Raw genomic sequence first — 25,994 nt, 5'->3', positions numbered from 1 at the left:
CGATCATAAGGCCTCCTGTTTCTATCTATCCAACAATCTCTATTATAACAAATTCAGTAAGACTTTAAAAATGGTCATTTAAAAAAAAGAAAAAATAAAAAGTTGTAGGAAAAAACCCTCCATTCCAATGCCATCTCTCCCTGAATCATTTGTGAGCACTTCCCACATTGCCCCTGGAGAACTTCTTTATGGATTTAGCAGTCTCCATCACAACACTTAGACTGACACGCACTTGACCACACATTTGCCGCTACTTTAAACTGAAAGCTTGAGAACAGGCACCAGGCCTGTCCCTGTGCCTCCCGTTAATTGGCACACGATGTTGCAAGGCTCACTGGTATGCATTCCTCATTCCCCAATTATAATACTTAGCTTGAGATTCACGTGCTTTGTCTTCATTTTGATGTCTGCACAACGTGCCCTCAATATAATTTGCTGCATTCCTAACAAAGACATCCCTTCAGTCCTGGGCATATTAGCCCCAGCATTTCTAAAAATGGAGCTCTCCATCTCTCCATCTCCCCACCCCTCATCCGCACAGACTCAGAAACAAGTATGACCAGTCCACTGACAGCCCCACCTCCTTACAGCCATTTCAATCACACCTGTGTCTTTCCTGAACACTCCAACCTGCAGAGGTCCCCCCATACCCACGGTGGTGCTCTCTGTCATTTGTCAGGCAGTCATCTTCAGCCCTTAAGTAACTGCTTACTTTTCAAGTCTGTCTGTCTTGATCTCTAAGATACTGGGAGCAAAGCCATTCACAGGATACACAGTTAAGTACCCAGGAAAACATGATATACAGTATGGCTGAACGACCAGACTTCCTCTGCAGTCCCTTCTGCAATCTAAAGGCAGTCCCATCAAGCCTGTATTCCTTCCATTCCTGCTCACCTTGAACCTTCGGGCTAGAAACTTATTCTTGATCTCTAAGAAATTGCCACGGTTCATCTCCCCCTTGAAAGGTTCGTTGAGGATGGCATAGCGTGGGTCATTCTGGATGTCCTGCCAACGGGCATAGCCATGGCTGTTGGAAAATTAATCGCTCAGGAAAAACGAAACAAGGGAAAGTAAGAACGTCCAGCTGTGAGATCGTCAGAAATCCCACCGGAACCTTGGCTCAGACTCAGGCAAAGGATACTTTATGATGCCAGCCAGTAGCCAGTAGTCATGGCGTCGGTGCCAGATCTCATAAGTCTTCTTGGTGACGGTGGCTGCCCGCTCCTCATTCTGCCATAGGGAGTGCAGCTCTAAAGAGAGGTATGTGGAAGGGGGAGAAACACAAAGGCAGGCGCCACTGAGGATTCAGCTACTTACTCCTGACCCCAGATACCAACTTACTGTGCCTTTTGGCTCTAACAGGGACCCCAGAAGAGTGTGCTGTAGGCCTGGCATTCCCTCTAGGAGAGCTAAAGTTTCTGTACCTTGGTTTCTGACAAGAACCCTAATTTCACCTTGAATCTTTCCAGTGGGCCCCTTTTTCATACCAGTAAAACCACCATCTGCGATGTTGAACATGAAACGCTGTTTAATATTTTTCTTCTGCTTCTCATCATTCAGATCCTTAATGGTCTCTCCATTCTGAAGCATCACCTCTTTTTTCTCCTCCTCTTCTTTCTTTTCTTCTACAGAACAGGCAGAAGAGAAATGTCAGCTCTAGACAGAAGACAGCACCATGGCCCTTACCTATATATATAGCACCATGTGCTACGAGACCACCCATCTGCCTCCACCCTTTCTCCATGTTTTTTCTAAAATTAATTAATTAATTTTTAAATTTATTTGGCTGTGTCTTGGTTGCAGCATGTGAGCTCTAGTTCTCTGACCAGGGATCGAACCTGGGCCCCCAGTGTTTGGAGAGCAGGGTCTTAACCACTGGACCACCAGGGAAGTCCCCACATACAACTGTTTCTTAAACCCACAAAAAGGTGCCACCAGCCCACTGACCGTCACAGGAGGGGAGAGGGGGAGTCTTTTAGCTTGGGATAAAATGATTCTATCAGTATGGATGGGGAGACTGTGGGTGGAGGAGTGTCTGGGAGACAAAGTCTTTCCTTTCAGCAATAGAGTCCTTTTACAGCACAGTTGGCTTCTCCAAACACTCACCTTTGTCCTCCACCACAATGGGATTCAGATCGACTGCTGGCTTCTCCTCCACCTTCTCCACGTCAGCATTACCTGGGGGGAACAGACGGCATTGAGAACATATCTAAACAAGAGTGCTCCCCACCTCTGTTAGACCTGAAATAGTCCTAAACCTAAATCTTAATGATTAAAGTCATAAAAGATGTCCTTAGGGAGAAAAAGCCCACAGTTAAACTCAGGGGTGAAAGTCTTCCATGTGTCAGTTCCTCTGGACTGCCTCCTGCCGGGCTGCAAGTCGAAGTCCTTTGGTTCGCAGGGTCTGCAGGACGTGTAGATAGACATACCTTTGGGATCTGTCTCCATCGTTTCCTCCGTTCTTTCCTTGACCTCTGCCTTTTCCACTTTCTCCTCTCCCTCAGGAGGCTCCACTGGGACCTTCTCCTCCTCTGAGGCAGGGGCAGGGGGCTGTGTACACTTCAAAAGAGAGAAGACAGAGGTTGAAGCAGATGGGCCAGCCCCCCAGAGGGAGAACGGGTCAATCTCACTGCCTCCAGTGTGGTGTCTGTCATCCTCTCACCTCGACGGCGGCCTCAGGGGGTGCAGACTTCACCTCTTTCTCTGCCTCTGCACTCTCTTCTTCTTTGAGGTTATTTTCCTCTACTTTTATCCCATCCTCTGCAGACCAACAACAGACATTAATTAAGAGGTCCCAGATCAGAGACGGTCATGCCCTCTCAGTCTGTCTCATCTTAAACTGTCCTCTCGTGCCTTTAAGAGCCAGCCCTATTCTCAGGACGGCCCTCCTAAACTGAGAGGGAGCTTGCTGTGCGTCCTGCCGGAGTCCCCTGAGAACTGAGCACAGAGGAGCAGAAAAACCACAGGCCAGGACAAGAAGAAGAGGACAGAGGATTACCGTCCAGGAGCACTCACCAGCAGGCGGGGCAGGAGCTGGAGTATTGGGCTGTGTGTCCCCAGGAGTGGAGGGGGTAGGAGTCTTTGGGGATGGTGACCCTGGCTGAGACATCTTCTTATTTTCCTCTACTTCTGCGAGTTCAGGCATGCTCCAACGCCCGTTAACATGTTCAAACTCCTGAACCTGCAGCAATGGGACAAGAGGTTGAAGATCTGAGTCCAACTAGGCTCATTCCCTGCTGGCCCTCCAGCTCCCACTATAAGCCCTGCATCACAGAGGGAGGCTCAGGGCTCACCTTCTTGCGAATCAAGGACATAACACCAATCCGAGTAAGGACATGCTGGCGAGACAGACCTTCTCGGGGGACACCATCAGCAAAGGTCTCGGCCCCATCTGCTCCCGGCTCACATAAATGCCGCATAAAAAGCGAGACATAAGCCCTGTGGTAAAGAAACAGAGAAACAGGTTAAAGAGCAGCCAGCTCCCAGACCAGACTCCTTCCCACCCACAGGGCAGTGAGGCCTCATCCCGGAGATGACTGTGGCTCCATGTAAGGTAAAGCCCGCCATGGCGCTGAGAGCTGGTCTCCAGACCCCGCCCCGTGCCGCAGGTCCTCTTCCCGGGAAGCAGGGAAGAGAGAGCCCTATTCCTAGCAGCTGCACTTCCAGCTTCAGCAGGAGACAGAGACTGCCTCCTGGCACAGGGGGCTCCAGTGTGCGGGAAAACCCGGACTCAGAGGTCTTGCTCTACAGTGCTCACCCACGCACTCAACTTACTTGAACTCCTTCTCCGATTTGCCTCGCAGATCCCTCACGAGCCACTGGGTGGTGAAAGCATCCTGAGGGGGCATCCCATAGCGCATAATTGCATTAAGAAAGGCTTTTCGCTGACGAGCATTAAAACCAAGAACCTGGGGGCAGAACGAACCAGGTGAGAGGGAGGCGACCCAACTCCAAGACCCGACAGCCGCTTGCACCCACCCTGCCCTAGGACCGAGCTGTACTCACTTCAATATTCCCACCAACACGGGCCAACAGAGGAGGCAATGGCTTATCTTTATCATTCCGCAGGCCCTTGCGACTGGGCCTGCGGGGAGCTACAAGAAGAAAAGGACATGTGAGCGACACTGATTGAGATGTTAGACAAAGCAACAGGTAAAAATCCAACAGAAAGGCGTGGGCCTCACCTTCTGAACGTTCGTCAAAGTCTTCATCACCTTCCTCTGAGGCCACCGAATAATCGGACTGGTTGTCGGACTGGTCGTCCTGCCAATCTGGGGGGAGAGAGGGCAGATGAGCGGGGCCCACTGCTCTAGTGGAACGGCCCATGGGTGGGGGGCGGGGCCGGCCACACACACCTCGGTCCTCCTGCGAGCCATCATTGTAGTTGACCTGTTTACGAATTCTTTTTCCTTTGCCCAGGTTTCGGGCCAGATCTTCTTGCTGCTGCTCATAATGGTGCCGCAGCAATTTCTCCCAGTAGTCGGGATCCACACTTTCTTCCTGTTTTATGATCTCCCGTTCCACCTCCTCTTCCTCCTGGGGCAGAGGGAGGGCCAGGACTCAGGGCTGCTGCACCCCCAGCTACCCCTGGTCCTCAGAGTTCCCACTCTGTTAGCTGCTGCTCATGACTGGACTCTGAAATACTTGATGTGCCTGCTTGAACCTAAGAACTTGAAAGAAATTTAATTGACAGGACAAGCTGTTATCACAAGACAGAAGGAGGAAGAGACAGTATGCATTATTTTAACCCCTTTTACTGACACACAAACAAGTGGGAGACAGTAAAATGTAGGAAAGAGATTAGAGCCTTAACAAGGCAGAATGGAGAAGCTTTTGAAATACTGCAGAAGATTCTCCCAAGCAATAAAGTAGAAGGGCCACAAGCCCTTTCTGTTGTTCATAAACTTCATAGAAGTTTACCAATTGTGTGGAAAAAAAATTACATATCCTTTTATATCCCCATAATGTTTATGCTCCTCTCAAAGTCTTTACTTTTTTTTTTTTCAGATAGTTTAGGACCACGAGAGTTCCAAATCCTTTACATTAGAATTAAGCTGTTAACAGCATTGATATAAGAAACAACCTACATATCCACCATTAGGGAACCTGAATAAATTATGGGGGGGGGGTGAAATGGATGAAGAGTCAAAAGGTATAAATTTAAGTCATGGTGATTTTATATATAGCATGGAAACTCTAGTTAATACCATACTGCACATTTGAAAGTTGCTATTAAAAAGAGCAGTTCTTAAAAGCTCTCTTAAAAGAAAAAAAAAGTGGAGAAGGAAATGGCAACCCACTCCAGTATCCTTGCCTGGAAAATCTCATGGACAGAGGAGCCTGGTGGGCTGCAGTCCATGGGGTTGCAAAGAGTCAGACACAACTGAGAGCCTAACACAACACAAAGAATGTAGAGAGAAAAAAAAAGAAGTTTAAAAAGAAAAAAAGTTAATACTATATATATATAGTGACACAACTAAACTTATTGGGGTGACATCTTGCAATATATACAAATCATTATGATTTGAAACAATATATAAAATCACATCATACACCTTTCATATAATAGTGTTTTATATTATATCTCAATTTTTTAAGTAAATAAATTATGGTACTTTCAAACGGTGACATATTATGCAGCAAAAAAGGGGGGTGAAGGAGTTCTTTCTGTACTGATTTGGATGAAATAAATCTTCCAAGATCAGGTAGACAAAGGTGAGGTACAGAACATCATGGAGAAGAAGCCACTTTTCTTACACAGCAACATGCATGCAACTAGAGATGATCATAGTCAGAAACAAATACCATATCACTTATACATGGAATCTGAAAGCATGACAAACAAACCTATCTATGAAACAGAATCATGGACCTAGAGAACAGACGGGTAGTTGCCAAGGGGAAGGGACTGGAGTGGGAGGTTGTGATTAGCAGATGTAAGCTTTCAAATATAGAACGGATAAACAACAAGGTCCTACTGTATAGCACAAGGAACTATATATAATATCCTATGATAACATAATGGACAAGAATATATATAAAGAAAATGTGTATTTATATACATATATATAACTGAATCACTTGGTTGCCCAGCAGAAATATACACAGCATTGTAAATCAACTATTCTTCCTATTTTTGTGTGTTTGTGTGGTGTGATTTAACACAACAGAAGTTTATTTCTTGTTCCTAAAATGTCCATTACAGATTTGGGGGACTCTCCAGAACAGATACCTCTCCAGTGTGGGGGCCTCAATGTTTCCGACTGCTCTGATCTCATGCTCCTCTCTCTGGATGTGTTCACATGACAGAGGAGGAAGACAGCACTAGAGAGTCTTACACCAACAAGTAAATGTTCCAGCCACGAAGTGAGGCTTCTGCAACAACCCACTGCTCACAACTGTCTCAGGACCCTGTCTAACCACAAGGAGCAGAAAAGAGTAACCACTCCCTTCTTGTTTTGGCTGTGCCATGTGGCTTACAGGATCCCAGTTCCCTGATCAAAGACTGAACCTGGGCCCTCAGCAGTGAAAGCGTGGAGTCCTAACCACTGGATCGCCAGGAAACCCCCTTACTGCTTGCTAGGATCCCAGCCCCATGTCTCCTTGCCTACTGCTACACCTCACTTAGAAGAGGGCCTGGGGACTTCCCTGTGGAACAATACTTCAACTTTAGAAAAAACCACTTTCCTTAAAAGGAAAAGGGTGTTTCTGTGTATATATATACACGTCTATATATATGTATACACATATATATGGATATATATGTGATTTACAGGCACATTAAAATAGTTTGTAAAATAAGTATCACTTATCCCCAGAGAGGGTGCTAGGTAGCCAAAGGGCTGGGGTGGGGAAGAGACACTTCCATAGCTTCTGAATTTTCCATCTGGAGACTTACAGCTGACCCCTGAACAACACAGGTTGGAACTACATGAGTCCACTTACACACAGATATTTCTCAACAGTAAATACTACAGTACCACACAGTCCACAGTTGAATCTGCAGATGTATGAGCTACACACATGGAGGGCTGTAGTATTCAAAACGCAAAACTTGATGCAGCCACCTAGAGGGCCATGTCAGGAAAGGTGAACAGTGGGAGGGAGAGCACCAGCCCTCCCTTGCAGCCACTCAGCACCTTCTCCCCTGGGTCCCCCCCACACACAGGCCACCCTGACAGGAGAGCAGTTGTGACCAAAGACTACTAGGCTGCAGACCAGTCAGACTTCAGCCACAAGTACACACCAGAGTTTAAGATATACATCAGAAAAACAGCGAGAGGAATGCTTCAGAGTTGGAAGGGTGAGAACAGATGGCAAAGATCATCAAAGGGGACCAGAGGAGAAAGAATTTTTTTCTTTAATTCCATACCCTATTATCATATTAGAGGGAAAGTATTAGAGTCCACACATTCGTAACTGAGTATTCTTTGTTTTCTGTTTTAAAAGACCCAGGAAACAGAAGGGAAAAAGGAAAAACAGTTGTTTCAAAAAGTACAGGAAGACAGGCTAAGTAAGTACACATCACATCTCCTACCTTTTCTCTGGAGAGAGTTGGGCTAGCAATCCAAAGTCTATTTATACAAATAATAAAATACATAAGAGAAAATAAAGTGAGAATCTGATAAAGCAGTTAATATAAATGTTTTGAGTGTGAAATGTGGCCAGTTACGTCCAAGAAGTGAATGTGATTTGCTCATACTTACAGAATTTCTTTTCAAAGAGGTGAAAAAATAATCACTGTACTATTTTGCCTACAGATGTTTTCCTGTTGTCTCAAATACCATCGTGGTCTCAACTCCAACTTTTGGACCAAACACCAAGCACCACACTGGACTCATACTCACCCCCATTTCTTCTTCTCGCACCACATACTGGGCCACTTTGAATGAGCTCAAATATTCATTCATGCCCTGTAGCTCCGTGTCTTCAGTCTCATCCTGGTTCCGGTCCAGCAGTCGTTCAATGGCTTTATCGTCATAGTGGATGACACTGCTGTCTTCTCCCTCTTTGTTGTCTCCTCCTATAAAGAATCCATACCCCCAGTTAGCATCAGCAGCTGCAGTGGAGAAAGCTAGCCCTACAGACCCAAGGTATGAGTCCCAAGACCCTCAGGATCAAAGATGCCCTTTAGAGCAGCCACACCCCACACCATCACAAGTTCCTGACCAGCTCACCTCCATCTGTGGCCTCATCTTTGAATAGCTCCTCAGTGCCAAACTTGAGGATATCATCAAGCTCCTGTTTGGACATGGATCCGGTCTTGGAGCCCAGCCCAGGCCGAACAACTAGATGCGTCAGCATCATCTTTTTCTTGGCCACCTGCGTGATCCGCTCTTCTACAGATGCACGGGTCACAAACCGATAAATCATCACCTTCTTATTTTGCCCAATACGGTGAGCTCTGCTAAAGGCCTGGAGTGGGGTACAAAACAAAGACAAAAACTGAAGTCACCATGTTTATTTGCCCTGACTTTCACATAGTAAGCCAGACCCAGCGTGAGGCAGGAGCTGCAGCTTGCCTCACACAACCTCCTTTTGCACCCCTGCTCCCAGACACCATCCTCTACCATGTTACCCTAAGTAGGACCAGAGCTAACCCAAACTCTCCAGCTTACAGTAAGGTAAAAGACATTTAAAAAGAATCTATTGTTTTCCCCTGAAACAACTAATTCCAGATGGTGGAGCCCGTACAGAGAACACTGCATTGCCAGTAAGTTACTGTATGCCAAGGCTGCTGCCTCTGCTCACCTGGATGTCATTATGGGGGTTCCAATCAGAGTCGTAGATAATAACTGTGTCAGCAGTGGCCAGATTGATTCCAAGACCCCCAGCTCGAGTGGAAAGCAGGAAGCAAAACTGCTGAGCACCCGGTGCTAAGAGAGGAACCACAATTCCAATGAACAAATGTATAAGGAGCATCAGAAATACAAAACCTCATTAGCAGATGCAAAATGCTATATATAGGATGGATAAACAATAGGTCCTACTGTGTATAGCACAAGGAACTGTATTCAGTATCTTGTGACACACCACAGTGGAAAAGAATATGAAAAAGAAGATATATTTTTAAAAAAGAGTTGTATACATGTATGACTGAATCACTCTGCTGTACAGCAGAAATCAACCCAACACTGTAAACCAACTATACTTGAATTGGAAAAAAAAAAAAAAACACACACCTCTTTAGGCAAATACCGAAGTATCAATAATGGTATTCATCGTAAGCAAAGAGCACCAGACACTGAGATGAAAGTTTAAGAAGAAACAGGATGTCACCATGGTCTCAAGTGTCCCCTAAAGGAATTTATCAATCGCAATGAGGAAAACCTTACAAGGGAGAAAATTCAGCAGACACCACCTAAACCAAGTAATCAAGGTCAACACCAGCAGTGGAACATTATCAATGTCACACTGTCCCTGGGAATGATGCACTGAAAAGGACACAGCATCACTCTTGCAGACTCCTGCCCAAAATGTCTAACATCAATCGAACCATGAGAAAACATCAACTAGACTGATGTAAGAAAAGCTAAACATTCTATAAAGAAGCTGACCAGATCACCATCAAAGGTATCAATATCATGAATAAAACAGAAAGAATGAAGAACTGGAAGAGACAACAACTGTGAGCGATGTGGGATCTGTGGGTGGATCCTGACACATGGTCAGTGGTGACGTTCAAGTCTATGACCTGGTTAGTAGTATACTACACACCAATGTTAATTCCCTGGATTTGATTGTTGTACTGTGGTCATGTAAGTTATCAAGAAAAGTCAGGTGAAAGGTATACATGAACTTGCTATGTTATTTTTTTTGAACTTATGTGTTCAAAACTATCTCAAGTTATAAAGTTAAAAAAAAAAAAAAAAAGAGGAGGAGGTAGTAGTGGCTACTGAGACAAGCCTGCCACTAGCTTGCTATCTGGGTTTCGTAAATCTGGATAAATCCGGGTCCCTCCCAGGCCTCAGCATGCAATGAGGATGATTAAATGAAGTGCCCTTCTTTTCAGCAGAGAGAACAAAGACTCCATAGGGAATAAACAATCTCCCAGGAATAATCTGATACATTCTTCCAATCAAATTCAAAAGTACTCTTCCATGTCAACAAAAGACCCTAAACCACTACCCAGAAAAACAGATGGAGGGAACAAGTGATGTGTCGGGCGCTCTGAGTGAGTGAGGATGCCAGGATCAAAGCCACTCCTCCCCTCTTACCATTGAAGCGGTCAATGGCCTCCTGCCGCATGTTCCCAGTGATTCCCCCATCTATACGTTCATATTTATAACCTTCGTGTTCCAGGAAGTCCTCTAGCAGGTCCAGCATCTTGGTCATCTGAAGAGGAGCAGAGTTGAATTACGGGCTTAATTAGACAACAGTCCTCCCGTACGTCTCTGAGCTGTCCACTGCTACCCGGAAGTTACCTGGGAGAAGATGAGGACACGGTGCCCACCCTCCTTGAGGTTCTTGAGCATTTTCTGAAGCAGCAATAATTTCCCGGATGCTCTGATGAGGGCACTGCCATCATACATGCCGTTAGGCATCTTAGGGGCTTCCTAGAGAGGAGCAAAAAAGAAAAAATAAGGAAAGAAACCCCACACGGAGCGGTCTCCAGCCCGGGACTAACAAGAGGTGGCACAGTGTACCATGGCGGCCACGGGGAAGAGATATGGGTGGTTGCAGCACTTCTTAAGATCCATCACCACGTTTAGCAGAGAGACCTGGTTGCCGCCCCCTCGAGCATTGAGTGCTTCAAAATTCCGAGTGAGGATGTACTTGTAGTATTTCCTGTGTAGACGACAGGGTAAGAGATATCACCCTCAAGAGTTGTTACCTGGCTCAGCATGTGGTCCCAGGGTTTGGGGCCTTCCTTCCAACACCTCTCACTTTGGGACTGAGGAGACCTAAGAAGCGCCACTGCCATCCTTTTAAACAAGGGAAGGAAGCGCCGAGCACTCTGGACCCAGCACCCCGGCCACAGGTTCCTCTGGGTCTCACTGGCTTGGTCACCACCCGTCTCACATCAGAGTGTGGGGAGGACTGGGAAACACCATGCAGACGGGCTGGCGTGTCTAACTGTGTCTGCCAAATGGAGCCAGCGCCCCGTTCCTCCACACTCACTTCTGCATGGGGCTCAGCTCCACACGCACGATCAGCTCTGTCTTGGACGGCATGTTCTTGAACACGTCAGCCTTGAGCCGCCGCAACATGTGAGGGCCCAGCATGTCGTGCAGCTTTTTAATCTGGTCCTCCTTGGCAATGTCTGCAAACTCCTCCAGGAAGCCTTCCAAATTGCTTCAGAAGGAAAAGGAAAGAAGCTGTTGGAGAGGGGAAGGGAAGGGACATGGCGCAGGAGGCAGAAGGAGCAGGAAGGATGAGGAGCCGACTGTGGACAAGCACACACTTACTGGAACCTCTCAGGGGTGAGGAAGTTAAGCAGGTGGAACAACTCTTCGAGATTATTCTGCAGTGGAGTCCCTGTCAGCAACAGCTTGTGCTGGAGCGAGTAGCCATTTAAAACCCGGAAAAACTGGTGAAGCAGATGGAGAGAAGTGAAGTGCAATGAAAACAGGGCTCCAGTACTTCTTTGTAAACTCCCGTTTTACCGCCCAGCAGTTAAGCCCCCACCCCTACCTCTATCTCTCTTTAAAAAAAATGTATTATCCTTTATCTTCTTTCGGCAGTTACCTTTTTTTCTCTTTCAGCCACACTTCGCAATCTTAGTTCCCCAACTAGCCGATGAACACGTGCCCCACCCCAGAGTAGAAGTGCAGAGTCCTAACCACTGGACCACCAGCAAGGTCCTCCATCTCTCTTCTAAGGCCTGGCCTCCAAGGCTTATCTATCATGAGTAAGGAAGGCAGAGATCCTTTTTCCCTTTCCCGTGCTCCTTGGTCTCCCCTTCCTGAGTAGGTGGTACCAGAACCATAAAACTGAAGGCCACAGCTCCCCCGCCCCTCACCTTAGACTGATTATTCTTGAGCCGATGGGCTTCATCCACGATGAGGCAGGCCCAGTCAATAGAGCCCAAGATGGCCATGTCAATGGTGATCAACTCATAGGATGTCAGCAGCACGTGAAACTTCACAGATGCCTCTTTCTGCACAAGAAGGTGACTTGGTCACTCGTGTCCAGGCCAAGTCAAGGTGTGGTGGTGCAGGCCAGGGGGGTGGGAATGGGGGAATTCTCTCCTCCTCATCCCAGGGACCAGACTCAAGGACGCCATAGCAACAACTCTCCCCTACCCCCGCCTCCCTGAGGTACCTTCATGCGGGAAGCCTTCTTGCCACCACGAATGGCATTGTCCTCAAAGGAAAACTCGTTCTCTCGGATGATAGCACGGCTGTCTTTGTCACCCACGTAGGTCACCACGTACATATCTGGAGCCCACATTTCAAACTCCCGTTCCCAATTGATAATGGTGGAAAGAGGGGCGCTCACTAGGAAGGGGCCTTTGGAATGACCCTGTGAGGAAGAAGAGCAGTGGGACAGTGAGGACTCAGGACCCCACACACAACCCCAGCGTCCACGGCCTGGTCCCTGGCCCCTCCAGCGGGCAGCGGACTGGCCTGTGCACTGCTGCTGCTCCTCCTCCCTCCCCAGGATACAAACACACCTAGCTGCCTCCTTCCCAGAGCTCCAGGCCTGCCTCCAGGGAGCTCACACACTGGTCTCTCCACACTAGCTCCACCCACAGTTCTGCCCATCTCAGCGCCCAGCCGGCCCTCAGGACTGAGGCTCCAGGCACCCACCACTAACCTCCCCAAGGCTCCACTCCCTCCCATCTGTCTCTGGGTACTTAGGTCTCTCGTACTGTCACTCAACACTGTTCTCCAAATCAGAGAATAGTTTTTTCTTCCTTTCTCTGTCTCCTTGGAGTGTAAGAGAAGACCCTGAACACAGAACATCCCCCCACACACAAAGCCAGTAGCCCCGGCTTGCGCACCTCCTTGTAGAGGGAATACAGGAAGACTGCTGTCTGCACCGTCTTCCCAAGGCCCATCTCGTCAGCCAAGATGGTGTCAGTGCCCTGAGCCCAGGAGAAGCGCAGCCAGTTCAGGCCCTCCATCTGATAGGGGTGCAGGGTCCCACCTGTAGCATCCAGGTACTCTGGCTGGCGCTCGTACTTCACTGTCGGCTGAAGGAGGAAAAGAGAAAGTCATGAGCTGGTGAGGAATTCCCTTCCTTCCCTAAAACAGCAGCTGCTCCTCCTCACACATGCTCACTAGAGCCTACTCAAGGAAGCCACAGAAGACTGGTGGGGGAAAAGGTGCTTAACGGCTACTCTAAGTTTGTGTTTTATCTAGAGTCCTGCAATAAGCAAGGCAAGATGGAGGTCTTGGTCCCAGAGACATCAGAAGACAGACACGTCACAGTCTCCCTGGCAACACAATAATTCTACCAGTCAGGATCTACCAGGTGAATAGTTCTTTGTTCTCCATAAATGTACTTTTAACCTTACTCATATATTACACAAAACCCCAAGGAACTGAGCCATGAATTAAGGGTCAAAAGACGAAGGTTCCAAAACAAGTTTCATAAAAGCTTGGTGTGTGACTCCTCCATGCTTAACACTTCCTCAGTCATACACTAACACCTATGTTTTTGCTTTTCTAATGAGGGAAAAGAAAATAAAGTATTCCCAGTATTTTCTCCCTGGTTTCCAGAGACGTGGAGAGGCCAGGAGGCGGTCTGTGTAAAGCATTTTAGCTACACTGACTTGAATGCCTTAGACCACCACTGTCAGGGGAGCACACAAGACACGTCGCCCTGCCCGCCCTTTTCAGCCAACTCACGTCAACCGTTGGTGTTTCAGGGGGCCTCTCCAATTTCCTCAGCTTCACCTTCTTGAGCTTCTTGCCTGGTCGTCCCTCCTCACCCCTCATCAACTCCCTGAAGAAGACACAGATGTCACAGCGCTGCCAGGGGTCCTTCTCAACAAGCAGCAGCTCTGATCACTGAGGTCGCTCACCTGTGATTCCAGTAGCTCTGCTTGAACAGGTCATAGTCCTGAATCTCCACATCCTCACTCTCCCAGGATGCCTGGTCATAGGGTAGGTCCCGCCACTTGATCAAGTAGTGAACGTGGCCCTTCTTGTCCACGCTGCAAGGTCAAGAGGAGAAAGTGCTGAGCCAGAAGGCCCCCCTGCTCAGCTCCCCAGTCAGTCTTGCTCTCAAAAACCACCAACAATAGATGTTCCAAACCAGACCTCTGAGGAGGCCAGATGCCACATGGATTCAGAAGCAATACATCTGGTGTACCAGTCTTTGCACCAAAAATGATCTCTAATCTACAGCCTATGGCTCAAAGGCCAGGATTCAGTCAGTTAATAAATAACACACTGAGTGTCTCGTCCGACTGTAAGTTACTGGTGAGGTCCATTTTCTGAATCCCCCGAGGATACGCAGCCCACCTCCAGGATACCCGGCCAGCTCCACCGGTACCTGTGGTTGAGAATTCGGTGGATCATCATCCACTCAGGCTTTATCCCATAGCGATAGAAGCGCTCCTCCATCTCAGCAAATTTAGGGTCCTTGTTCTTCCGCTTCCGGCTCTTCTCCTCATCACCACCGAAGTCCCCAGAAGGTGGTTCATCCATGTCATTCTTCCGCTGATAGTTTCGGAACATCACTTGACAGTGTAGCTCCAACTGCAAGCAGGAAGAAAGACATCACCAAGAGTGACATCCACCCTTCTCTCCACACGCTGTTCTCTCACTGCCGCCCCTATCCAGTCTCTCCCAGGCTCACCTGCAGCTCAGACACCCAGGAGCAGTGCCAGTATGACATCCCTTGCCACTTGACAAAGAACTGCCGCTCTGGCCGCCCCTCCAAAGGCTTGGGGGACGGAGTGTTGGGATCAGCATCTGGGGGCCGAGGCACTGGTGTGGGAGATGGTGGCTGACCCCACTTCCAGATTAGGATCTTCTGAACTTTGCCCTTAAGAGCTGGACACTAAGAGAGAAAAAGAGATGAGTCAACACCAAAGCACTACCATAGGGAGACGTATACCTGAGAGCAGCTTCAACCTCATAGTTAGTAAAATCTCATTTCAATTACAGTCTAATTCCTAAGCCCTTCAAGATAGAGATAGAATCCCCTGTTTCTAGACTTAGTCCAGGACTGGTGTGACATTATCACTCCTATCTGCCTAACAGAGCCAGCAGCTAAACCAACAATAACTTAGAACAAGTAGGCAGAGAGAAGTCACAGGCCTGGAGCCCAGATTTCCTCGCTTAATCTATTAGATTGGTGCACGCATAATTGCAGTTTTGGACTGTGAAATTTAACATTTAAATGTAATCATTGTAACTAGACTCAAACACATTTTTAACAATCAAACGAGGCACAAACACAATAAACACATTTTTGCCAATGAGAAGTAAGTTTATTCCTGTAGCGTAAAAATCCAGGCTTCGGGATTCAATGAATTCTTGGAAAGCATTTTCCACATCATGCTGGTTGTGGAAGCATTTTCCCTGCAAAAAGTTGTCAAGCTGCTTGCAGAAGTAGTAGTCAGGAGAAAGAGAAGTAGAGGTCAGGTGAATATGGCAGATGAGGCAAAATTTTGAAGCCCAATTTGTTCAACTTTCTGATTGAACACTGTCTGAACACCACATGATGTTCAACACTGATTGAACATCAATTTTTTGATTGAAGCGTTGATTATGTCATGTATGATTGGGTGCTGTCATGGCGAAGAATCAGACCCTTTCATTGCTGGTCTGGTAGCTCAGACAGTACAGAATCTGCCTGCAATGCAAGAGACTAGGCTTCAAAGCCTGGGTCGGGAACATCCCCAGGAGAAGGAAATCGCTACCCACTCCAGTATTCTTGTCTGGGAAATCCCACGGACAGACAAGCCTGGTGGGCTATAGTTCATGGGGTTGCATAGAGTCGGACACTACTGAGCACCTAACACACTTTCATTGACCAATGCTGGCTGCAGGCGTTGTAGTTTTCAGTGCATCTCATCGATCTGCAGAGCATACTTCCAAAATGTAATGGTTTCACTGGGATACAGAAAGCTGTAGTGGATCAGACCGGCAGCAGACCACTGAACAGTGACCATGACCTTTTCTTGGTGCAAATTTGGCTTGGGAGGTGCTTTGGAGCGTTTTCTCAGTCCAATCATGAGCTGGTTGTTGCCAGTTATTGTATAAAATACACTCTTCGTTGCATATCACAGTCTGACTGAGAAATGGTTCATCATTGTTGCATAGAATAAGAGAAGAGACGACACTTCCAAACCTTTCCAATTTGCTTCAAAGGCCGAAACACCATAGAATGGTTGATGTTGAGTCCTTCAGCAACTTCTTATGTAGTTTTAAGAGGGAGGATAAGCTTTGATGATTACTCTTAGTTGGTCACTGTCAACATCCCATGACCGGCCACTACACTCATCTTCAAAGTTCTCATCCCCTTTGCAAAACTTCTTAAACCACCGCTGAACTGTATATTCGTTAGCAGTTCCTGGGCCAAGTGTGCTGTTGATGTTGCGAGTTTTCTCCACTGCTTTATGACTCATTTTGAACTCAAATAAGAAAATTGATTGAATTTGCTTTTTGTCTAACATCATTTCCACAGCTTAAAATACACATAAAATAACGTCGTTACAAAAAACATAAACCAAGAAATATGCATTAAAATGATGTATAACACAACCACATTTAAGAATGTATTCCAATTATCAAATGGCAAAGTTCAACAGTGCTAAACCTCATTTACTTTTGCACCAACCTAGTAACAGCAATAAGAGGCCCTGTTATATGACTAAGCTACCAAGACCTCGAGGCTGGTATCAAGACAAGAAAAGATGTCCTGGGCTACATCCCACTTGGGAGAATAGGCAAAGCATCAGCTCTGTTGGAAGTCAGTCCTATAGCTTCCCAGGAGAAAGACATCCCAGGACCACAAAAGAAGGAAAACCCTGGTTTTGGGGCTCAAAGGCCTCCAGCCCTCCAGTGGCCTCTCCTGCACCTCAGCCTGGAGATGCCCACACAGAACAGGGGTGAACCCTTGGGTTGATCCACACCTCCCTCAGCTGACCCCAGTTGGGGCCAGGCACTCACCGTGCAGCGGGGACACAACCATTCGCCGTTGGGGATCTCTGGGAGGGGGGGGTTTAGGCAGTGGATGTGGTAGGAGGAAGGACAGGTGTCACAGCAGAGCAGCTCCCCGCCATCCTTGCAGACCCGACAGAATTCCATGTGGTGATCATCCTCTTCTTCAGGGTCTCCCCCAACCTCCTCGAGGATCTCCTCACCCTCCGAATTGTCCTCCTTTGCCTCCCACTGGATGCCTTCCTTCTCCTGAAGTCGAGGACCACAGAGTCAGGTTACAACCACCCCCCACCCGCCCAGCTGGACCACACCCAGCATCCCTCCAAGAGCATCCCAAAGCCCACAGCCAGCAGCACCAGCATGTCTCCTCCTGCCCAGACCCTCCCCTCTTAAGGCTGGGCACTCACGCAGTGTGGGCAGCTCCACTTGCCCTCTGGCGCCTTCTCCATGTCTGGGTCCAGGCAGACCATGTGGTACGCGCGGGGACACGTGTCACACAGGATGATCTCTCCGCCTTGCTGGCACACCTCACAATAGTCCTGGTGGTCTGTCTCATAACCATCCACAGCAGTCACCTCCTCCTCGCCTGGGCAAGGAAGAGGGAAAGCCCAGTTATTAGAAAACGACCACCTCCCCCCACCCCCGAAGCCCAGGCCCCATCTCCTTAGGGAGATGCCTCCCCAATCATTCCCCTCAGCCTATCACATATTGATACAGAAAAGCAGCACACCTTTCTTTTTCTTCTTTGTGGTCCGCAGTTTCTTGCGGCTGCGGCTACTGCGGCTGGTAGAACCATCAGAAACAGAATAGCTATTGATACTGGCGTCATCGAAGTCAGACTCCACATCTAAGTCGTCGTCCTCACTCTAATGGGGTGAGAAGAAATACGGCTCAAGATTCAGGCCAAGGGGAAGGAGAGAGTGGTGGAGAAGGCAGGCAAGGGAATTGCTCTTTCACTCGGGGCACTGGAATCACAGCAAGGACTTACACAGCAAGCCTAGAGCCCTGTTCTATGACCAACTCCCCACATACTTCAGCAGCCACCGTGAAAGGTGAACCCTGAACTAAGACACCATCCTCTCCACGGGCTAAGGCACCATCACCAGCGGACAGGGACAGGCTGGGAGCTCACCGAGGATCTCTTCCGCTTAGAACCAAAACCTCCCAGCTTGATTTTCAGAGGAGCTACTTTCTTGGGTTTAGGCTTCTTGGCATCGGGAACACGAGGGCTGCCCTTGGGCTTCCTCCGAGCATTGGGACCTGAATCAGGAGAAAGCAAGTGTGATCATGCAGTCCAAACACCCATAAGAGAGCAGAACATGGGGAAAAGGAAATATTCTCCACCCAAAGTATTTCTGCTGGGTTGGCCAAAAAGTGCCTTTTTAAGTAAAAGTAAGACACATTTTTCACCTTGGAGAACTTTATTGCACAATGTATCCATCATTTTGTTCCACTACCTTTTGCCACTTTTCTGGCAACTTCATTATTTCTATCTTCCCAAAACTTATTGTCTTTTTGAGCAAAAAACTGTTCTAGGTACCTTTTACAGTCTTGCAGGGAAGTGAACTTTTTTCTAGTAAGAGAATTTTGTAAAGATCAAAATAAATGGAAATCTGAAGGTGCAATGTCTGATTAATAGGGTTGGATGAATCAGAACTTCCCAGCCAGGTTATAACAGTTTTTGCCTTGTCATCAAAGAAACGTGCAATCTTGCCTTACCCTGATGGAGCTCATAATAAAGGACTCCCTTCCAATCCCACCACATACACAACATCACCTTTGTTAGGATGAAGACCAGTCTTTGATGTGGTTGGTGGTGGTTCATTTCACTTGCCTCAGGATCTCTTCTGCTCCACATTACTGTACAGCATCCGCTTTTCATTGCCCATCACAATTTGTTTTAAAAATGGAATTTTTTTGTTACGTTTAAGTAGAGAATTCCATATGGAAATACAGTTAAGATTTTTTTCATTTAACTTACATGGAACCCAAATATGAAAGTGATGAACAAAACCAGGCCAGTGCAAATGATTTTCAGTACATGATTGGATTTTTTGAGTATGTCAGCAATCTCCCATGTGGTATACAACATTGACTGTTCTTAATTAATGTCTTGATTTGATAGCTATCAACTTCAACTGGTCTACCCAACCATGGAGCATCGTCCAGCGAGAAACCTCCAGCCCGAACCTTTGTAAATGACTTTTGACACGTTCTATCAGTCACAGCACCTTCTCCACATATTGCACAAATCTTTTTTTGTGTTTCAGTTGTTTTTTCACCGTTCTTGAAATAATAAAGCATAATATGCCAAAATGTTGCCTTTCTTCTCTTGTCTTCAATAGTAAAATGACTACACAAAACTTAAATTTTGGTAGGTTTTTTTTTTTTTTTTAATGCACACTGATATGACAACCATCACAATACGATCTATCAAAACTGTTTCAAATGAAGTTAAAGACAACCAAAAAAAAAAAACAAAAAGGACAACTAAGCGAAACTAGAGCCATCTTATGGAAAGTTGAAGGAACTTTTTGGCCAATCCAACAAAATACGCCCCACCTAAAACATTTCTACACTGAGCTTCCCAAATTTCCCTCCTGATCCAAGATTCATCCCTCCCTTCTAGCTTCCATCTTTCGGCTGACAGAACAGCGCATCCACACATCTGCCAACCACACTACCCCCCACTTCCACTGGGTCCCATTTTCACCTTTGCCCTCCTTGGTCTTGGCCTTGCGGATAGGCACCTCCACAGGGGGTGGAGGCGGTGCCACTTCAGTGGCTGTCACCATGCTCTCAACCACGGCCACTGCCGCTGCTGCCGCTGCTGCCACAGAAGCCCCAGAACTGCCTTTGAAGGGGTTGTTGGTGCTGAACTCCCGCCACTTTGCGCCCAAAACCATCATCATCTTGGAGACGGCGATCTTGGGGTTTTTGGCAGCAATGAGGGGCCTGGGGGAGAAATGGCAGGAACAGAAAGGAAAACTTCAAAAACAAAACATAAAAGATGGGGGTGGAGGTAAGAAGAGATGACAGAAGTGCACTCCACCCCATCCCCAAGACCCTCCTGTTTACCGAACAAACTGGCTGAAGGCCTTGTAGTTGGTGAGGGTGCGATAATCCTCCTCAGAGAACACGTGGTCAATGTCTTCCATGCCCCAGTCTTCCAGGAGCTGAGCGGATGACTTAGGCTCCTGCAGAGAGAGCAGGGTCAAGGCTTGACTCCGAGTGCCCACACTCACCAGAGGAATCTGAGCTGCAACTAAGGCTGGCAAGTCCCAGGGTAAGAGCAAATCATTAGAAACAGGAGGAAAGAACTCAATCTCAGGGGCAGCAGTGTCTGGGAAGCAAAGGACAGAGAAGAAGGTGGAAATGCAGACACCTTCGAGTCGTCGTCATCCTCGTCCTCCTCCTCCTCCTCTTTCCGCTTGGATTTACTCTTCTTCTCCTTCTTAGGGCCCAGCTTCTTCTTCTTCTTCTTCCCAGGGGTGTAGTCGCTGCCTTCGCTGTCTGAGCGCAGGGCCACCTCTTCCTCCTCCTCCACAAACTCCGGCCCCTCCCCAGAGCTGTCCCCCAGCTGCCGGCATAAGAGCAAACGCTGGAGCAGGGAAGGGGGAGAGGGAGACAGACACACACATGCTACACACATGCTGACCTCAGGAGAGCCCCGAGGCGACGCCTGGGACCTGGCCCCCCACTCTAGGGCCAGCAAGCGAAGGCCCCAGCCCTCCAGCCCTTCTCAGGGCTCCTCCTGCCTTCCTCCTACTCCCCATGACATCAGTCACCCACTCACCTCCTTTTTTTGGCGCTTGCTCTTAGGGATCTTAGGGTCCCGAGGTTTCTTAGGCTTTTTCTTCTTCTTGAGCTTTGGAGTCTCTGCTTCTGACAAGTCCTCTTCCGGGTCCTCTTCGTTTTCTACATTTATTTAGCAAAGAATGGTAAGCAGGGAAGAGATCAATAGCAAAAGGTTAGTGCCTAATCCAGAGGCTTTAGACTTGATTCCCCCACCTCTTGTCCCAGATTCCACCGAAGAGAGCTGCTACGCACGCCACCAATGGAAGCTGATACTCAGGACAGAAACAGAGAGCTGGAGATCCCTGAAACAGGCCTGCAGGGCCAAACCGGGCCCACCTCGGGCAGCTGCCCAGACCCTGAGCAGAAGTCCTCTATATGTTCCCCAGGGCAGCCGAATGAAGCTACATACAGTTAACCAAGGAAAAGAAACAGGTCCAGCCCTCCTGTATTCCAGTGACCAAGAATGAGAATGAAAGATCCTACCCAGAAGACCAAAACCAAAGACAACACCCTTGGCACATTTCCAGAACAGTACCTGCTCAGTGGTCCCGGAAACCTTCACATCCTTCACTAAGCCCCTTTGGCTCGTCACTGCTCAAAACCACCAGAACCTCTAAGCCCCAGGTTCAGCTGCCAGCCTAGTATCATGCCCACTCCCAAACCGGACTTCCCTTCCCCATCTCCAGCTCCACTGTTCCTTCCCAGCTTCTCCTGGGTCAGTAGCCTCTTCTCCCCAGGGGCCCAAATCAGCCCAGCTGTCACCATCCCCCCCCCCTCCTCCTCCCATCTGGCTCCGCCTCCGGCCGGCTGGGAGCACACACAAAGCCTGGGGTAATGCTGAGAGCTCCAGGGCAGGCATAGGTGGGAAGGGGCACCGAGAGGGGAGGAGAAGGCCAGGAAGCAGCTTCCTTTGTAACAGACATTCATACCGGCGCACCAGCTCCCTCCTCCCTCCTTCCCAAGCCACCCCCGCCCAAGGAGGGGGGAGTGGAGAAGGGAGTGGAGAGGAGGAGGGAATGCCTCACCCACTGAGGAGAGGGAAAATGGCTCCTGACCACAGAAGCCAGCTCAGGGCACCCAGCTGCCAACAGAGGACAGACAGGAAGTGGCAGGGGAGGGGGGTAGGGTGGAGAGAGGTAGCCGGAGGGGGAAAGACTACCCTCATAGATTTCCCAAATGATCACCTGGTCCCATGTCCAAACGCCACCTCTCCTAACACTACCCTGGGATGACACAGTTCTCAAGATGCCATTCTCATGTCCTAGGCAAGGAAACCCAAGACACCTTGAAGGGTGACACCACATGAGGGCCTGAGTTACTCCCTCAATCATTAGGATTTCAATCATCAGAGCTAAGATTTAACAAAAGTTTGGTGGTACTGTGTCAGAGTACACAACCTTCTTTCTGACACCCAAAAGGTTGGCCTTCCTTGAGGGATGGAAGCCCACAGGAAGTCTCTGAAACTCAACTTCCTCATCACCTCTACCCAGAGTGCAGGCCACAGATCCTAAAGCACCTCTAACAAGGTTACAGGCCACCACCTATCCAACCGGCTGAGAAAAAGGGAGCAGCACCTAGAATAGTGGACAATAGCCTCCTACACAGGTTCTTAGCTCCTGACCCCCCAGAACTGGCCCGAAAACGCCTCTGACTCCGCCCTTACTGCGAGGAGCAGATACTGGGGAGCAAGACACACTGGACAAAGCGCCATCAGCCTCCCCCTTTCCCTCTCAGCCGGGGATCAGGCCAGGCACAAGACAGCCCCTCCCATTCCCCTGGGAATGGAACACCAGCTTGGATCTCAGCAGAAAGAACCATTTTCTTAAGCCCTTCTTCCAAGGCATCCCTGTACTGTCCTTGTCCCCAGTCAGTCACATCTCTAAGAGTCACCATCAAAGCTGGAAGTGGAGACTGGGACAATTCACATAGGCAAAGGGGACCCCCTTCCATCCACAGAAGACCCTCCAACTTCTCAGGCAGATGTGCTGACCTAGCAAGAGGCAAACTGGCTGATATAGAGGAAGATTTGGGAGAGGGGCAGGAATGGGGTGTGGCAGGTGGAAAAACTGGGTCACACTACAGCTTGGGGCAGAGTTCACCCTGGGAGCCCACACTGTTCCCAGTCAACACAGGGGCAGCCCCAGATGAGGAGCCAGCACAAGCTGGACGGCACTGCTGCTTCTCATGCCCCCCCTAAAAAGGACAGGATCCTCTCACCACTACCACCCTCCCCCGCATCCTGGGCCACAGCACAGAAATCTGCCACCATGCCCTCCATGGTGACAGAATTCAAGCCTCAGTTTCTGATCCCAGCAGCTGAAGATTCAACAAGAACACTGACCCTCTCTCCTAAGTGGTCTTGGGCGGAAGTGAAGACTTCCAACTAAGAAAGTGCCAAATGTGGAAGTATCTTTCCCAGACCACCTCAGCTTGCAGCTGGAGCTAAGGAGAGAGAAGGTAAAAGGGAAAGATGTTTGCTGGGAAACAAAAACAGAGACAGCAGGATCCCAACTTAAAAATACACACAGAGAAGATGAAGAAGTGGCAGGTAGACAAAAAGATGAAGGAAACAAGTAGGTGACTTAGCTAGATGCTCTGAAGAAAGGACAGAAGAGACAGAGATCCACTTTAGAAACGTGACAACAATCATCATTTGAGGATAGACAAGAGTCATTCCAATCAGGCAGGGTGATTAAAACAATTCGGGTTTGGCCAGTCCAAGGAGCCACCCCAAATCACAGACAGCACAACCCCCAACACACCTACACAAACACTTCACACCACCAGCCCAAACCCCAAGCTACCTGAGCAGGGCAGAGCCTTCTGGGAAAAAAGCCAGGATTAAACCGACTTGCCAGGGAAAGAGGGGTGCCCAGGGTATCACCTGCCTTCTTTCTGCCCCTCCTAATGTATCCTGCAGGCTATGACATCCTACCCCAGCCTCACTCTTAATATTCCAGCAATCTGCCTGACTTAAAGCGCTCTAGATCCCAGTTGAGGAGCGCAAATTCAAACTTCACACAGTTGAAACTGCACAGAAAGCCGGTAACTGATCAGAAGCTAAAAATAATCAGAGAGTAACCCGCACTGCCTTTCTTTTCCACAGCAGCAACCACAAGATCCTGCTAAAAGATGCTCTGACGGTCTCCTCCAAGAGCAATCCTCAACCCCCTCACCGCCGCTGCCACCGCGCCCAACCTCCAGGGGTCCCAGCCACCTGCAGTCCTTCGGGGTCCCACACCAGGCAAAGCCTCCCAGCCCCGAGAGTTCCATCGACCCGGATCCGCAGAGCGTTCCCGAAGACAGTGCAGCAAGCTTGCACCGCGGTCCGCGGAGCCCAGGAGGCACATGGCTTCCACCCCCCTCGCACCGGAGCTCCGCAGAAGGGAACCACTCCCTGCGGATGCCCTCCACCTCAGGCTGCACGGTGGGAGCCCAGAAACTCAACCCTGCCTCTCCACAGTCACTAGGGAGGGCCCAGATGGCTCCTTCCTGCCCGGGGGCCCTGGGGGAAGGTGTTACCTGGGTGGGGTGGGGGCAGACTGTTGTTCAAAAGTGCATCCATGTCGTCCTCCTCGCTGCCCGCGGAGCAGGGGGACGGGGAGCCCAGGCCCGACGCCATCCCCTTCCGCTCCCGGCCAGGGAACTGGCCCAGCTGCTCCTGCCTGCGGCCTGGGGCCCTCGACACTGGCCCGAGTCACTGTGCGGGGGAGGGGGGAGAGAAAGAGAACAGTCAGTGACGCGCACGGCCCCCTCCCCCACCCCGCCGCGCTTTCCGCCCACCCCGGCCCCCCCTCAGCCACCCGAGCAGGGCACCCGAACCACTCAGGCTGAACTTAGTTCCACACTCCCGGGGGCGGCCCGGAAGCTGGCTCCCCGACTGCAGCCCCCCAGACCAGAGAGAGCGGCGCCCCCGAGGGCAGGCCGGTGCCGGCGTGGGGAGGGGAGCGGCCGCTGGACGGAGCCGGGCGTGACTGGGGAGGGGGTCCGAGTGGCCGCGGCGCGGGGCGGGGGGGGGGGGGGGGCCCGGGGGAGGCAGCCGGCGGCGAGGCGCTCGGGGACACAAGGTCACTTGGGGGTGGGGGGGCGCCTCCCTGCGCCTGGGGAGGGGCCAGTCCCCAGACAGGGCAGCTCTCCAAAGGCTGTCCTCTGGGACAACTCGGGCTCTCCGGAGGAGCCGCGGGGACGAGGGGGCGTGGAGGCTCGGCGCTCCGGGGGGCTGGAGGTAGGGGCGTGGGGGGCCGGCGCTCCCACCGAGCAGGGGGCCGAGCCACGTGTCCCGGGGGGCAAGTGAGCAGAGGGCGAGGGGGGCGCCGGGCATTGTGGGAGGCCGAGTCCGTGGTGGGAGTCGCTGGGAGCGAGACTAGGGTCGGGAGAGGGCGGGGGCTGGGCGCACTGCGGGGCAGGGAGAGGAAGGATCCGCTCCCGGGGCAGGGGGCGGTCCGCGGGTCGGGGGACACCCGAGGAGCAACTGGGTGGAGGAAAGACCCTCGGGGCTGGTCGGGCTGAGAGGGTCGTCTCTTTAGGAACCCCGAGCTCTCCTCACCCCGGAGCCGCCGCAGGTCGCGCTGGGTCCGGCCCGGTGTCACTCCCGCTCCGGCTCCTCCTCGCCGCGGCCGAAGGGGGGAAAATGGCTCCGGCTCCGGCGTCGCCTCTTAAAGGGCCCGAAACACCGGCCGGGAAATCCCACCGCACAGGCCCCGCCCCCCACGGACAGCCCATAATAACCTCAACCAACTCCAACCCCCCCTCCACTACCGCCACCCTCCTCCCTAGGTCTCCCGGGCAACCCCCGCCCCCTCGTCGCTCCGGCAACCACTGGCCACGCCCCCTTCGAGCGCGCGCGCGCGCGTGTCACCCGGGCAACCACCCACCTCCTGGCCATCCCATAATACACACGGACACCACCCCCCCCACCACCACTACCACCCCACGCACACACACACCATACACATACATGCCAGGGTTGTTGACATCTCATGATATTGCAGACCTTTTGCAACTAACCCTTTATCCCCACCCCTCGACATCCCATAATAGCTATCCTTTGCCAACTTCTTCACTCTTGGCCCTAACGCTAACATCCCATAATAATTCGTCACCTCTCTCTTCCCATGGCCATCCCATAATAAG

The 25,994-nt window shown here is 49.9% G+C and overlaps 1 protein-coding gene and 1 non-coding gene across 7 annotated transcripts in view; both read right to left on the bottom strand.

Moving 5' to 3' along the window:
• CHD4 (chromodomain helicase DNA binding protein 4) overlaps positions 1-25,566 on the bottom strand; it is a 29,692-nt gene extending 4,126 nt beyond the window's left edge. For 2 of the 6 annotated variants that reach the window (XM_065942123.1, XM_065942126.1), the window contains exons 1-37: positions 25,408-25,566; positions 24,384-24,561; positions 20,860-20,981; positions 20,449-20,664; positions 20,142-20,260; positions 19,777-20,018; positions 18,196-18,323; positions 17,794-17,929; positions 17,471-17,649; positions 17,073-17,312; positions 14,752-14,955; positions 14,446-14,651; positions 13,973-14,104; positions 13,797-13,893; positions 12,947-13,138; positions 12,265-12,465; positions 11,963-12,100; positions 11,409-11,530; positions 11,122-11,295; positions 10,647-10,788; positions 10,425-10,556; positions 10,218-10,335; positions 8,752-8,876; positions 8,178-8,415; positions 7,848-8,023; positions 4,356-4,536; positions 4,185-4,271; positions 4,006-4,094; positions 3,775-3,908; positions 3,294-3,438; positions 3,016-3,181; positions 2,663-2,760; positions 2,430-2,559; positions 2,107-2,178; positions 1,488-1,625; positions 1,142-1,250; positions 895-1,027 (exon numbers count right to left, since the gene is read on the bottom strand). In XM_065942123.1, coding sequence (XP_065798195.1) covers positions 895-1,027; positions 1,142-1,250; positions 1,488-1,625; positions 2,107-2,178; positions 2,430-2,559; positions 2,663-2,760; positions 3,016-3,181; positions 3,294-3,438; positions 3,775-3,908; positions 4,006-4,094; positions 4,185-4,271; positions 4,356-4,536; positions 7,848-8,023; positions 8,178-8,415; positions 8,752-8,876; positions 10,218-10,335; positions 10,425-10,556; positions 10,647-10,788; positions 11,122-11,295; positions 11,409-11,530; positions 11,963-12,100; positions 12,265-12,465; positions 12,947-13,138; positions 13,797-13,893; positions 13,973-14,104; positions 14,446-14,651; positions 14,752-14,955; positions 17,073-17,312; positions 17,471-17,649; positions 17,794-17,929; positions 18,196-18,323; positions 19,777-20,018; positions 20,142-20,260; positions 20,449-20,664; positions 20,860-20,981; positions 24,384-24,483 — 5,361 coding nt within the window. In that variant the 5' untranslated portion in view covers positions 24,484-24,561; positions 25,408-25,566. Of the gene's footprint in view, positions 1-894; positions 1,028-1,141; positions 1,251-1,487; positions 1,626-2,106; positions 2,179-2,429; positions 2,560-2,662; positions 2,761-3,015; positions 3,182-3,293; positions 3,439-3,774; positions 3,909-4,005; positions 4,095-4,184; positions 4,537-7,847; positions 8,024-8,177; positions 8,416-8,751; positions 8,877-10,217; positions 10,336-10,424; positions 10,557-10,646; positions 10,789-11,121; positions 11,296-11,408; positions 11,531-11,962; positions 12,101-12,264; positions 12,466-12,946; positions 13,139-13,796; positions 13,894-13,972; positions 14,105-14,445; positions 14,652-14,751; positions 14,956-17,072; positions 17,313-17,470; positions 17,650-17,793; positions 17,930-18,195; positions 18,324-19,776; positions 20,019-20,141; positions 20,261-20,448; positions 20,665-20,859; positions 20,982-24,383; positions 24,562-25,407 lie in introns of all 6 variants that reach the window. The other 4 variants (XM_065942128.1, XM_065942132.1, XM_065942137.1 and 1 more) reach the window with 3 other exon arrangements.
• On the bottom strand, positions 2,839-2,976 carry LOC136156462 (small Cajal body-specific RNA 11). The gene has a single exon (XR_010661012.1). It is a non-coding gene; the product is annotated as a small Cajal body-specific RNA 11 (non-coding RNA).
• Positions 25,567-25,994: the final 428 nt, after the last annotated feature.

Source organism: Muntiacus reevesi, chromosome 1 (assembly GCF_963930625.1).
Source record: "Muntiacus reevesi chromosome 1, mMunRee1.1, whole genome shotgun sequence".
NCBI lineage: Eukaryota > Metazoa > Chordata > Mammalia > Artiodactyla > Cervidae > Muntiacus > Muntiacus reevesi.
The sequence above is the reverse complement of the archived record's forward strand: the minus strand, read 5'-3'. Positions and strand labels throughout refer to the sequence as shown.